Raw genomic sequence first — 13,844 nt, 5'->3', positions numbered from 1 at the left:
CGTATTGTGCAGCCAATACTGAGGCCAAATTGCAAAATATGAGCTTATTTCGTTCTATTTTGAAGTACACATTTTAGTGTAGAGATTATATGAATTTTAATTTTGAAAAAGAAATATAACTCCTTTTCGATACAGTAAGGATAGTGAATGAGATGCGTAAGGACAGGGCAGGACTGCACGCACCCGGGAGCCGCCGTTCTCGCGCCGGAAGGCCTCCTCCAGGAAGTCGCGGTCGTCCCGGGCCTGCTGCGAGGGGAAGGCGCCGAGCGCCTGCAGGCACCGGAAGGCCCCCACGGGCGAGAAGGGCCCCGCCGCCTCCGGGGGACTGCGGTGCTCCGACACGGGCGGCATGGCGGCCCCCCGTGGCGGGGTGGGGGGCAGCCCCGAGCCCGACGCGCTCGCCAGCTCCAGCAGGAACATGGCGTTGTTGCGCATCACCACATGGGTCTCGCGCGCCGCGCCGCCGGCCGAGGGAGACTGCAGCCTGGACGAGCAGGCGGGAGACAGCGCGGGCCCCGCCTTGCGGCGCGACGACGACGACCCCCCGCCCCTCCCGGCTCCCCCCGCCTTGTCCTTGCCGTGCGCGCGGCAGCGCAGGTACTTGGCGCGGCAGGCGTCGCACACCAGGTACCACGAGCTGCCCCCCACCCCGCCGTCGCCGCAGTTGCCCGCCCAGCCCACGCAGAAGTTGCCGCCGCTGTTGTAGCCCTTGCCTCCGGCGTGGCCCCCGCAGCCGGGGTGCGCCTGGCGCATGTGGTAGGTCACCGGCTGGGGGTAGGTGTTCCCGCACAGCTCGCAGGGGGTCTCCCGCTCGACGGCGCCCGACGGCCCCGGTGCCACCTGCCCCATGGGCTTCCACTCCTTCTTCTTGTGGCCCGGCCTCTTGTCCGGCCTGGGCTCCCTGGGCTCCGGCGGCGAGGGCTTGGCCGGCCGCCTGGCGGAGCGCGCGGACACCGTGGGGCTGGGCAGCAGCACGCTGTGCTGCGCGATGGCCTGCAGGCAGCTGCGGCTCAGCTCCTCCCACAGCACCACGAGGGACCTCAGCGCCGGCGGCAGCACGGCCACGGTCTCCGGCAGGGCCGCCTCCTCGCTGATCACGCCCTCCGAGTGCTGCTTCCTGGCGCGGCTCCTGCTGGCGCTGGCGGTGGCCGCCGAGCGGGTCAGGGTCTCCAGCGTGGCCGGCTGGATGTGCAGGTAGGTGCCCGCCGTGGACACCTCCACCGAGTGGCGCTGCCTCGCGCGCTGCTCCCTGGAGGACGCCTCGCCGGGGTCCTGGGGCCCGTGCGGCCGCGTCACCACCAGCGCGCCCTGCTTCGGCAGCCCCGGGTGGAACTTGAGGAAGGACGCGCACGCCATGGCGTCGTGCACCACGCCCTCGTGCCACAGGAAGGCCGCGAACACGGCGCGCAGGGACTCGGCCACGGAGGGGCTGACGGCGGGCTTGACGGGCTCCTTGCCGAGCGGCGGGGCCGTCCCGGGACCCGGCCCCCTGGCGCGCGGGCCGCTGCCCCCGGCGGCGGGCGACATGGCGCGCTTGGAGCGGGCCTTGCGCGCCGGCACGGGCGACAGGCGCTCCTCCCTGGCGCCGCCCGCGCCGATGCTGAAGTGGCCCTTGATGCCGGCGGCCGCGCTCTCGGGGCTGGTCTGCGTGCCGGTCTGCGTCACCGTGCGCGGGCTGTAGTCCGCCGCCTCCTGCCGACACCCCGTACCGCACTGCTTACCGCTCTCTACCTCTGCCTAACTCTCTGCACCTCTCCGTAACACTATATACCTCTCTGTGCCACTATCTACCTCTCTGCACCTCTCCGTACCAGGGGCTGTAGACCGCCACCTCCTGCCGACACCCTGTACCACTCTCTACCTCTGTCTACCTCTCTGCACCTCTCCGTAACACTATCTACCTCTCTGTGCCACTATCTACCTCTCTGCACCTCTCCGTACCAGGGGCTGTAGTCCGCCACCTCCTGCCGACACCCCGTACCGCACTCCTTACCGCTCTCTGCCTCTGTCTACCTCTCTGTGCCACTATCTACCTCTCTGTACCACTAGCTACCTCTCTGTGCCTCTCCGTACTGGGGACTGTAGTCCGCCGCCTCCTGCCGACACCCCGTACCACTCTCTACCTCTGTCCACATCTCTGCACCTCTCCGTACCACTATCTACCTCTCTGCGCATCTCTGTACCACTATCTACCTCTCTGTACCTGTCTGTACCTTTATATACCTCTCTGTACCATACTGTACCACTAGCTACCTCTCCGTGCCACTCTGTACCACTAGCTACCTCTCTGTACCACTATCTACCTCTCTGTATCACTATCTACCTCGCTGTACCACTATCTACCTCGCTGTACCACACTGTACTACTAGCTAACTCTCTGTACCTTTATCTACCTCTCTGTACCACTCTCTACCTTTCTGTACCTCTCTGTACCTTTATCTACCTCTCTGTACAACACTGTACCACTAGCTACCTCTCTCTGCCACTCTGTACCACTATCTACCTCTCTGTACCACTATCTACCTTGCTGTACCACACTGTACCATTAGCTACCTCTCTGTACCTGTCTGTACCTTTATCTACCTCTCTGTACCACACTGTACCACAATCTACCTCTCTGTACCTCTCTGTACCTCTCTGTAGCACTCTGTACCACTCTGTACGGTTAGCAGGAAGTACACACCTGGCAATGCAATCAAAAACACACCCAACATACACTAAATTACTCTTTAAATTTTACAACCAGCTTTCTGTAATCATCCAACTCAACTGAAACACATAATAGTACCAATTCATAAAAGCATATGCAGAATTTCATTTCTTGCTGAGAAGAAAAAGGAGGGGGGGGGGGGGGGGGGAGTAACTGAACCACTTTGGCTTTCACTTTCTTTCAAATTCTTTCCATTTGTTAGTGAGTATGATAGATTTTTTTTTTTAAGATTTAGGGGATAGGGGAATATATTCCCCCATGAATGAATGATAAATTAACAAATGAATATGAACGAACAAACAAATGAATAAATGATCAAACAACATATAGAATATATAAATGAAATAATAAGTGGCAAACGCCCCAGTCATACCAGAGCCATTAGAGATGGTGATAGGTGATGTGAATGGAGCCTCAAAGGAATGCGTGGGTGGGAGAAGGCTGAAGCACCCAGAGAAAACCCCACCGGTGCACTGCCACGTCCGCCAGGTTTCTCACTTGTGAAAAGAACTCGGGGAGTGAGTGACCTTGCCAGGAATGGAGGGGGGTGGGCTGCTTGACTGATGACGAGCCAGTCGTCAGTTACTTGTTTAACAGCTCATTCATGTCAGGAGCTAGCGTACAAATAAAGGATGCTGTTTCAAAATGTTATGCTAGACGGTTCAGAATATTGGTCTTGGAATATATTTCAAATTTATCCAATAAAAAAAAATTAACCTTAATCATTTTATACAACTTTCAAGGGGAAAATCCTTAACATGTGAATTTCTGTATTTAAGTAAACATGAATAAACCCTCCAAAAAATTATAAGTAAAATTTGAGCTCGAGAAGGTCTTTAGCTCCACCCCCTTTTTTTTTCCGTTCTGAGGAGGGCTTGATTGAAGATGTCACCAATGACAGAAACACACAGTAAAAGTCAAGGAAATGTGTGTTTTCTCTGTTGATTTTTTTTTTTTACCTAGATAAAAATATATGTGCTCTATCAACACTTGGTGGGGCTATAGTTGATTATATGTAATAAAAAAAAATACTGTAATTCACTTCTGGTAATATAAATAACTAATTCCCACATATGTAATCTTATAAGTACATGTATTTTGAAAGTTACTTTGTGTTAATTTTTTTTTGGTAGCAGTAGTATTGTTATTTGCAACGCGAGGGAGCCGGCGGCTTTGAATATATATATCTACTGTATAGAAGTCGCAAGTGGATAGGATTTACTCTACGTTTTTCAGGAGCGTATGATGAGCAGCTTGGGAACTTCACCGCTGCAGGGTGCTGCCGTAACGCTTTGTATCGTCTTAGGTTGTTATTTGCATGTTAGAGCGCAGCACTGTCGCCCGCTGTCATTCCCCTGCACCCCCCACCCAACATTCACTGCAGCTCAAGGTCGTTCAACGGGAGTTTGTGCGTCACAAAACTGTAGGGATGAGAGGTGGGGTAGAGGGTGGGTGGAGGACAACGCATGTTTGAGGGAGGGTGGGGAAGGGGTGTTTGAAGAGTTCGACACTTGTCCGCTAGGGACCACCACGAGTCGATGCCCTAGAGATGGTGGCTATTGCGGTGAGGAAGGGATGGAGACGCACGCACCTGCTCGCCCGGCGTGCTGTGGGCGCTGCCCTCGGAGCGCAGCTGCAAGGAGCTGCAGCTGGGGCTGGGCGACAGGTCGCGCGTGTTGTTGGCCGTGGTGGGCGACTGCGACAGGTCGTGCGTCAGGCTGCTGACCAGCGCGCTCGTGTCGCTCTGCGTGGAGCCGCGCCGCTGCGAGTCCGGCACGGCGCCCGACACTGCACACACCCAGTCTCTCAGCCTCACAGCCTCACAGTATCTCACAGTCTCTCACAGTCTCTCACAGTCTCTCACAGTCTCTCACAGCCTCACAGTCTCACAGTCTCACAGTGTCTGACAGTCTCACAGTGTCTGACAGTATCTCACAATCTCTCACAGTCTCTCACAGTCTTTCACAATCTCTCACAGTCTCTCACAGTCTCTCAGTCTCACAGTCTCTCAGTGTCTGACAGTGTCTGACAGTCTCTCAGTCTCTCAGCCTCACAGCCTCACAGTGTCTGACAGTATCTCACAATCTCTCACGGTCTCACAGTGTCTGACAGTCTCACAGTCTCACAGTGTCTGACAGTGACAGTCTCACAGTGTCTGACAGTATCTCACAATCTCTCACAGTCTCTCACAATCTCTCAGTCTCACAATCTCTCACCGTCTCTCACAGTCTCGCAGTCTCACAGTCTCTCAGTGTCTGACAGTGTCTGACAGTCTCTCAGCCTCACAGTCTCACAGTCTCACAATCTCTCACAGTCTCTCAGTGTCTGACAGTGTCTGACAGTCTCTCAGTCTCTCAGTCTCACAGTCTCACAGTCTCACAGTCTCACAATCTCTCACAGTCTCTCACAGTCTCTCAGTCTCACAGTTTCACAGTCTCTCAGTCTATCATAGTCTCACAGTGTCTGACAGTCTCTCACAGTCTGACAGTTTAACAGTCTCAGTCTCACAGCCTCACAGTCTGACAGTCTCGCAGTCTTACAGTCTCACAGTCTCTCAGTCTGACAGTCTCTCAGTCTGACAGTCTCAAAGTCCCACGGTCTTACGGTCTGACGGTCTGACGGTCTGACGGTCTGACGGTCTGACGGTCTGACGGTCTGACAGTCTGACAGTCTTACAGTCTCACAGTCTCAAGAGTTGCTAACCCATCCTTGGCTTCTGGCACGCCCTGTGGCAGCAGTCTTCAGGTGCTTGATGACTCCAGAAGCCAAGAATCTGTTAACTTAACATTCAAAATTTTTCATAAAATTTATATCCTTGCACACAAAGTTCCTTCTACGAATAATTGTAGTAAATCATTAGAATCTTTTAATAATCCTAAGTATCAATGATTTGTTTTTTTTTTTGACCCAGATATAAATATGCATGAAGGCGGCCTGGACGTCATCTCGACAAAGGGAATGAAGGGGGTCACACTGATGTCTTAGCGGAATTCTGCTTTATTAGCCCTTAGTGCAGCCTTAGTCGCTTGTTAATAATGAACAATACTGTAATTCACTTATAGTAATATAAATTACTAATTTTCATAGATGATATCTTATTAGTACATGTATTTTGAAAGTGAATTTAATAGCTAGTTGCTTTGTGTTAACTTTTTTAGGTGTAGTATCTACAGGTATCTACAGTAAATCGCTGCTAACAAATTTGTTTATGTATTTATAAATTTAGACTTATTAACAGAGAACACTTATTAAATGGATAAAATTATCAGTATTACTATACAAAGTGCTTAATTTTTTAAACCTAATAAGCAAGAAAGTCCTTAAAGTAGGATTTTGTTAACGATGGTTTAACTTTATAAATAAATAAACTTAATGTTGAGTGCATTTTTTTTTTTCTCTTTACCTTTTATTTATTTATTAATATGTGGAAATATCTGAACAGCTACATTCACATGAGCAAACGCAGCAATTTCAGGAAATAAAAAATAAGAAACAAATTGTTTAATTGATTTACTGTCACCGTATATATTGTGCAACAGTGACGACCAACAGGTGCTTTTAAAGAATATCTTCAAACAAATTATTATTATCAGACATACTATTGTGAATTAGCCATCTTTGTTTTCTTATATGTAGAATATGTGGTCAGCAGACAGTGTTTGGAAGTTATGATTTTCTCACCAAAATATTGAAATATATAATTTATTATTAATATTATATTATAATGTATTAAAAATATATTTTATTGGATTTTTTTTTGTAAATACTACTTACTATCCTTAAATGAATTATTTTTTGCTTCTTCACCACATGCCACATATTATATTTATTGGTTATTCTGCAGAATAATAAGACATTTAAAAAATTGTTGTGAGAAATATAGCATTAATTCAGGTCAGGCCCTCAGATAAGTTTCAAAAATAATAACTGGCCTCAAAAAGAGTGGAGTTGACCATAACTGTTGTATGACATGTCTTATCAAATTCCTTTTCGTAAAACAGCACAAAAAAATTACAATAGATGCCATAAACTTTTGTAAAAAAAAATAGAGCATAATAATGTAAAACAAAATGAATCAATAATTATTTATGTACTGAATTATAATCACTTTTATAACATACCTAATTGACATAGTTACAAAAACACTGGAATAAATATACATATAATTTTCATGCAGAGATAACACCAACATGCACTAAATAACTAATCCATTTTCGATGCATGGGCATGCAAAATAATCAGAAACACCATTTTAAGCATATGAATTGCACAAATTTAATCATACAATATTTTTTTTTTACGTGTGCACACACGTACAAACCTCAAGTTGCCAAGTCATGATACTGGCTGCTATTTACTTTGCTCCTATTTTCATTTCCCAAGAATAATGCTACATGTGTGTTATGGCTGGGAATTCAAAACTTTCATGGAAATGAGAATAGCAATGGCTAGCATGACACCGTCGCGCATCCTCTGCAGCCTGATTGGGGGCCGGTTTCGTCATCGGAAGCACTTAAGGGGCCCGCCTCGTCAGAGGTGTATGTGTGTTAGTGAGGCAGGATGATAAGCGCGACGCTCGCTGGTATTTCTAGCGCGGTTTAGCCTCTAAGTGCAAGGCTCTGAACTGGCACGCAGTCTTCTCGTCGTCACAGGATAACTGTGAAATTTGAGCGGTGACCGTAACATTATATGGCCGAGAAATGAAGATAAAGGTGTAATGCAAGTCCCTCAAGTGATTTCAAGAATCTGTACTGGTTGTTTTACGCCTAAAAATTACTCTGAAAACATACATTTTAGCCATTTTAACTCTTCTAAAAATACAGTTTAAAAATTTAATCCAAAAACAAAAGTACTTTTCGGCCCTCAGCGAACTCTTAAATGCCCCACTCGGATATGTTGAATGGTTTTGAAATCGCGTTGTTTTTCCTGAAGCTCTGCACACCGTGTGTGTGTCCGGGTAGGCGGGGGCCCTTAAGCATAAGTTATTCTCTACTTACTCGCCTTCAGTCGACAAGGCTACACTGCGTTTTCCCTCCCGCTTCTCTGCGAACCACGACCCGGCAATACCAACCCCGGGGGCTGTCGATGTGTCGGGTGCCAAGTGCCAACAAACACCTTAACATTGATCGTACGGCTCCATTTTAAATTTTTGTATATATTGTCATACTTCACACAGTCCGGCATTCAACGATCCAGAATGCGAGAATTTCCGGGACCAGCGAAGAATGTACTGACTTAAGCTAGCCAAGCAAACTTAACCTAAAACCTTAAATTTTTAATCTAAGGTTGAAAATGCTCGGCACAGAATGGGGTTAGTCGGGAGCGATCGACTCGGCTTGGGATCGCTCGGGAGTGGTTGATGCTCTTTGTACTTCTTCAGCAGAACTCGACAATTGTTGACAACAAATTTTGATGCTGACCTGCATTCGAGTTGAAAAAAGGTGATGGGTCCAATCCCAATTTTCTTGAATCCGAATCTCGGATCTGAATCCCAAAGAGTATCTCGAACATACCTCTCGAATCCGAATCTAGGTCTCAAGGGTCAAAAAAAAATAATAATAATAATAATAATAACCATTGCGTTGAAACATTTAAACCTTTAAATGTTTGTTTCTCAAACTAAGTTTTCAGAATCAATATATTTTTAATTTTATCTATATAATCATGTTAAAAGTATAATATCTTGGGGAATGGTTATGTGATGGGTATGAAGAAAAATTGACCAAGTAAACTTCAGATGTTATCAGTGTTGAATTTTCCTCGAATATCAAATCCTTCTAATACATACTAAGGATTTGATGGTATTTGAGGATTTGATTGGCCAATTCCTAGTTGAAATGTTTATCCTGATGTTCCTGCTAGACAACATTTTCTGTCAAACACCATCTCACTCATGTATTTGATCTACAACTTAGTGAACGCGGGAGATACCGCCTGATAATCCGGCATTTCCAGTGATTCGGCACCTACACAGTCCCGGAACAAGCCAGACTGTCAGAAGTCTACTGGACTTTACTTTAATGCCATGTGTTTTAAAAGTGGACCCCACGAGAACGAAGGGACCCTTGGTGGCAGAGATCGCTAACGGGATACGCTCGCATGGAGACGTTGATCGTAATGCTCCATTTTAGATTTTTTGTATGTTTTGTCCATACTTCAGACAGTCCGACATTCAAAGATCCACAATGCTAGGTTTTCCGGGACCAGCGAGGAATGTACTAACTTGAGCAAGCCAAGAAAACTAATTCTAAAACCTAAAATTTTTAACCTACACACGTAAGAAGTGGTTGGATGTGCTCGGCATGGTCTGGGGTCAGTCGGGAGCGATCGACTCGGCTTAGGATCGCTCAGGAGTGATTGATGCTCTTTGTACTTCTTCAGCAGAACTTAACAGTTGATGACAACAAATTTTGATGTTAATCTTTATTCGAGTTGAAAAAAGTGACGGCTCAGGGACGGCTCCGGAAAGACATCTCGGTAGGGGCTAACTAGACTATCGTACAAAGAAAGGATGCAGTTGCAAAACATAACGTTGAGGCTCCCTTCACCCTGGGTCACTACGAGCGCGCCAATAGAAGTGTGCCACATGGAAGTAACATGAAAAATTGTCATTTAGAAATCTTCATGTTATTGCTCAACCAAGGATCAGATAAATCCAATACCTTGCGTTTCAACGTCATTTCTTCCGCTGTATCAACAACACAAACAATGCACTTGCTTTGTCCGAATCCAAATCCATTTTTATATTGGCTATTGGGAATGGTGTGTAGTGGCGTGTTCTCAATTGTTCGAGACAAATCTTGCACGTTTTCGTGAAAAGCCACAAACCCGCAATGCGGTGAATTTTGAGTGGCCCGGTGTGAAATAATTCATAGATCGGCTTGGAATATTTATAAATTTATGATCTTAAATAGTTTCAAAAAACTGTTGATGGAAGAGAAGTTCAACACATGAAATAACGTATTTTAAGTTAACATAAATATATCCTACAAAATAAAATAAAAAATAAAATTTGGATTCGAAAGAGGATATCGCCACCCCCCCTCCCCCCTGCCACGAGAGCAGGCTTGGAAGGTCATGGGCTCAATCCGAACACCCCGACACGACACAAAATGTATGAGCCCGTAGTCGGTACCCCAGTGGTTCAGAGCTCACTACAATCCTGCATTACCCGTCGATTTAAGCCCCTGTGCATAACCGTGTGACGTTAACACTCTATCAAATAAAATCCCATCACAACAAGCATAATACAGCAAACCTTTTTTTTAATTATTATATTTAACTGCAGTTCATGTTGTCACATTAGTAACCATGATCAAAAGTAAACAATTACTTTTTTTCTGGATTTTGTTTCCCTCCCCAACATGCCAAGAAATAATGACTTGTCACTTCTTCAGTACCTTCACCAAATAACATATAAACTAATTAATTCTGGTTGCCAAGCTGAGGTTTACAACTGAGGGAAGGCAAGAAACCAAACCCCTGAATGAACAGGATGACGGCCACTAACCGAACAAAGATGGTAAAAACAACATTAAATCAGAACAAAAAATAAACTTGGAATCAAAATCATATCAAGCGGAGGGGCAGGGGGAGGCACGAAGGATATAGCAGCTACTTCGCCTTCTAAATTGAGATATATATATAGAAAAAATTTATAAATTTACTAACAGGTTGGTAATTTGTATTAAAACAATTTGAAAGAAACTAATTTACAAAATAGAGACATTGCATTATCTGTGACAAGTCATTAAGAACTATAACCTAGAGAATTTCTCATAAAATCACAACTTTTCCGAAATATGTCCCCATTCCGGTTTTTAATTAGATACGCCCTTGCTTGGGATACGACCATACTTTTATTAAAACTGTCCTTCCTTTGAGATATTACCAGCCATGCATTAGATTAAATGATTGCATATTAAAATTAGTACATTCTTTTGACTGGTTAATTAAAATTGTAAGCTTCCAATCGTTAAATATTAAATTATTGGTGAATGTATTGGAAATGAAAAGCAATTCTCAAAATTATAAATCCTATAATTCAAATAACACATCATATAGAACAATATTACAAATTTCTCATTTCAAATGACTAGACAATCTAACTAATAGTTCCTAATATTAGAAAAATAATTGCATAAGCACAAAAACACATGTAAACATTAATATCATAAAGACAATCTAGAGTGTAAATAAAAATAACTAACAATGAAACAAACATATCAGTGATATCTGTCTAAGACAATATATTCATATAAAACAACAACTGAATCTTTATTTTTTCTGGTGTATGATTCATCATGTAGGCAACATTGTAGCTACGGTAGTTCGGAAACATCAAGGTAGTAAGATTCTACACACATACAACTAATGGAGCTGTGAAGTCGCTACAACTACATAAAAAAAAAAAGATAGAGAGAAGGAAATACTGCAATTATTAAGAGCAATATCACACACAAAAAAAAAATGTATGCTACAACATCAAGATGATCAACAACCACAATTTTAAATAACTCCATCACAACACTGTATATGTATTTCAAGTTACCACCATTTGAATGAATGCTTCCTTGTTTGCAACAAGATCCAGGTTAAAATAAAAATTAAAATTAAAAAAAAAACTTTTTGGCAGTTACAATTAGGTTGGTGTTGGGCGCACACGACTGCCTCGTAGTGCTACGAATAAACGGAAAATGCCCGGTGGCGAGTCAACGTACGGAAATTGTGGCTGCGCTAGCACGGACAAAAGCGTCGACATGGAAGCTGGCCGTGCCTCCGAGAGAGAGAGAGAGAGAGCGGAGACAGTGAGAGAGAGGCGGGAGAAGACGCGCCAGCACGTACCTAGAGGGGACAGGCCAATGCTACGAGAGGACCCCGCTCCTCCTCCGCCGACGCACGCCAGAGAACTGCTACTGCCGCTGTCGTGCTGCAAGAGGCTTACCGCAGGCCTGCCACCTGGTGGACACCCCCCACAGTCGCCCCTCTTGCCTCGGCACTCGCCCGCCCGCTCTGCGGTGGGCAGAGTGGTCGCATCCACAACAGCTCGGATCGACCCACGTCAAATGACCACCAACGAAAATCAGACAAGGAAAAGTACTTTTCCTAAAGTACACTTAAGTTATGACAATATAAATTATTGAACAAAGTAATGAAGGAAAGAAGGAATGAAGAAATAAAGAAATGAAGAAATGAAGAAAATAAGGAAAGAAGAAATGAAGAAATAAAGACCCAAATGAATCAACAAGGGGAAGAACAAATCAATGAGTTAAGGAAAGAATGATTGAAGAAATTAAGAAAATACTGAAAGGAGGATAGTACGAATGAACACATAAATGAAATAATTTAACATCGTGTTGACATTGAGGTTAAGAGATGTGTCTCCTTTTAGTGGAGCAGCACAGCAAAATACTTTGGTAGAAGCTGTAACACCCCAAGAAAACTTCCCCAACATTTTATAGCTGCGATAAATGCTGTTTTTATTCTGCCTGTAATAATGTGCAAAATGAGGTAGAGCATTGTAATATTCAAGTCAGTATTTTTTTGCCTACCAGCATTCTACTTCAAAATTTTACAACTACAATATGTACAGAAAATGCAAAATATTTGACCTGAAAAAGAATTTTTTCAGAATTTTGTATTTTTTTCTTTTTACTAAAATTTTTAGCAACTAGCTATAACTCAACTTTAATTTAATTTCTCATTGATTCAGCTTCAGCTAAACTTGCATTTCTATCATTATATACCTACTATACTTTTATCCCACACTGAAAAACTCTATTTTGTGTTGGCATGAACTATGATGACTACGTATCTAAATATTGTTTAGTAGGATAAAACCACAATAATGGAGTAGACAAATAAATTATTTTAGTTCATTTCATTTACAAATAATTATCTGATGTAAATTAAAACATCACATTCCATGTCCATAGATAATTATTCCAACCTCAGGAATAATAAATCTCGTGCAATATAAACTTGCAACCATAGCAGACCATTAAAACTAAAGACACACTTCTTATATAAGTAACTATTCTTCTGAAATATGCAAAAAAAATCTAATTATTTCAGTGATTGTTAAACATGCTATCATTCATGCAAATTATTTAAAAAACAAACATTACGTAACTTGTGAATAAACAAGTATTGATGGCCAGATTTTGGCAGTAGTAGAAACATCATTTTCAGATAAATTGCACACACGTTTGTCGTATTTGGTCTGCTTTCTCCCCTTGACATGTTCAATATTGCTGTAAGACTTCCCACTACCCCCTTAACACAACCACCAAACATTGTCATGAACTTCATCATCAGAATCTAGGTGCACACATGGATATTGTTAACATTTTCATCATGTAATTTTCAAAATATACTGCAGAAAAAAATATATATAGTTCATACCTTTTATTTACAAATATTCATCTAAATTTACGGCAGTCAATGAAGCACAAAAAAAAAAATGCTCCCCAAGCTTTACCAAGACATTAAATTTTGAGTGTCTTTAACATTTTGTATTTTATGATATGTACCTAGGAAGGAAAAGTTGATGTACTGTATTTGGCCATACAGAACAAACTCCGGTCAAACAACATCAAACTAAGAAAATGTATTAAACATTTCCCCCGTGCCTTCTGAACCATAAAATGTTTCAGAATCTGAAGTGCTATTAGTAGAGACCTGCAAAATTCGAGGTTTCGATGGCCTTCAGGATAGACTGCACATACCCTTGTACACTCGGGCCAATAACGCAAGTTCATTGGCTGCCGACTTGTAAGTCGTCTCAGCTGGTTTGTCTGTGATTCGATCCTTCTTTGGTTGAGGGTTTATAACTGGTTGAGATTCGTCCAGATGAACAGTGAGCCAATAGCAAAATTATCTAAGAGGTGTATGTGTTTGAATTCTAGCCTATCACCAAATGAATCCGCGAATTTTGCCTGTCTCTAGCTATTAGTTTACGAAAGTCAAACAATCCAACTGGCAACATTAAAACTATAATTTTAAAATTGTTATTTTGTAATAAATAATCTTAATAAAACGAGTCACTTAAAATCATAAGATAATAAAACTTACTCTATTATTTAACTGTACAAACTACAGGAAAAAAATCCCTCTCGTACATTCAGGATTCAAC

At 43.5% G+C, this 13,844-nt stretch overlaps 1 protein-coding gene across 4 annotated transcripts in view; it reads right to left on the bottom strand.

Moving 5' to 3' along the window:
* LOC134538847 (E3 ubiquitin-protein ligase MYCBP2) overlaps positions 1-13,844 on the bottom strand; it is a 455,666-nt gene that overhangs the window by 59,866 nt on the left and 381,956 nt on the right. For 2 of the 4 annotated variants that reach the window (XM_063380393.1, XM_063380395.1), the window contains exons 45-47: positions 11,555-11,668; positions 4,302-4,498; positions 184-1,692 (exon numbers count right to left, since the gene is read on the bottom strand). In XM_063380393.1, coding sequence (XP_063236463.1) covers positions 184-1,692; positions 4,302-4,498; positions 11,555-11,668 — 1,820 coding nt within the window. The remainder of the gene's footprint in view (positions 1-183; positions 1,693-4,301; positions 4,499-11,554; positions 11,669-13,844) is intronic. The other 2 variants (XM_063380394.1, XM_063380396.1) reach the window with 2 other exon arrangements.

The sequence above is a fragment of the Bacillus rossius genome, chromosome 14, assembly GCF_032445375.1.
Source record: "Bacillus rossius redtenbacheri isolate Brsri chromosome 14, Brsri_v3, whole genome shotgun sequence".
In the NCBI taxonomy this organism is placed as follows: Eukaryota; Metazoa; Arthropoda; class Insecta; order Phasmatodea; family Bacillidae; genus Bacillus; species Bacillus rossius.
Note: the sequence above shows the minus strand (reverse complement) of the source record. Positions and strands in the feature narration are given on the sequence as shown.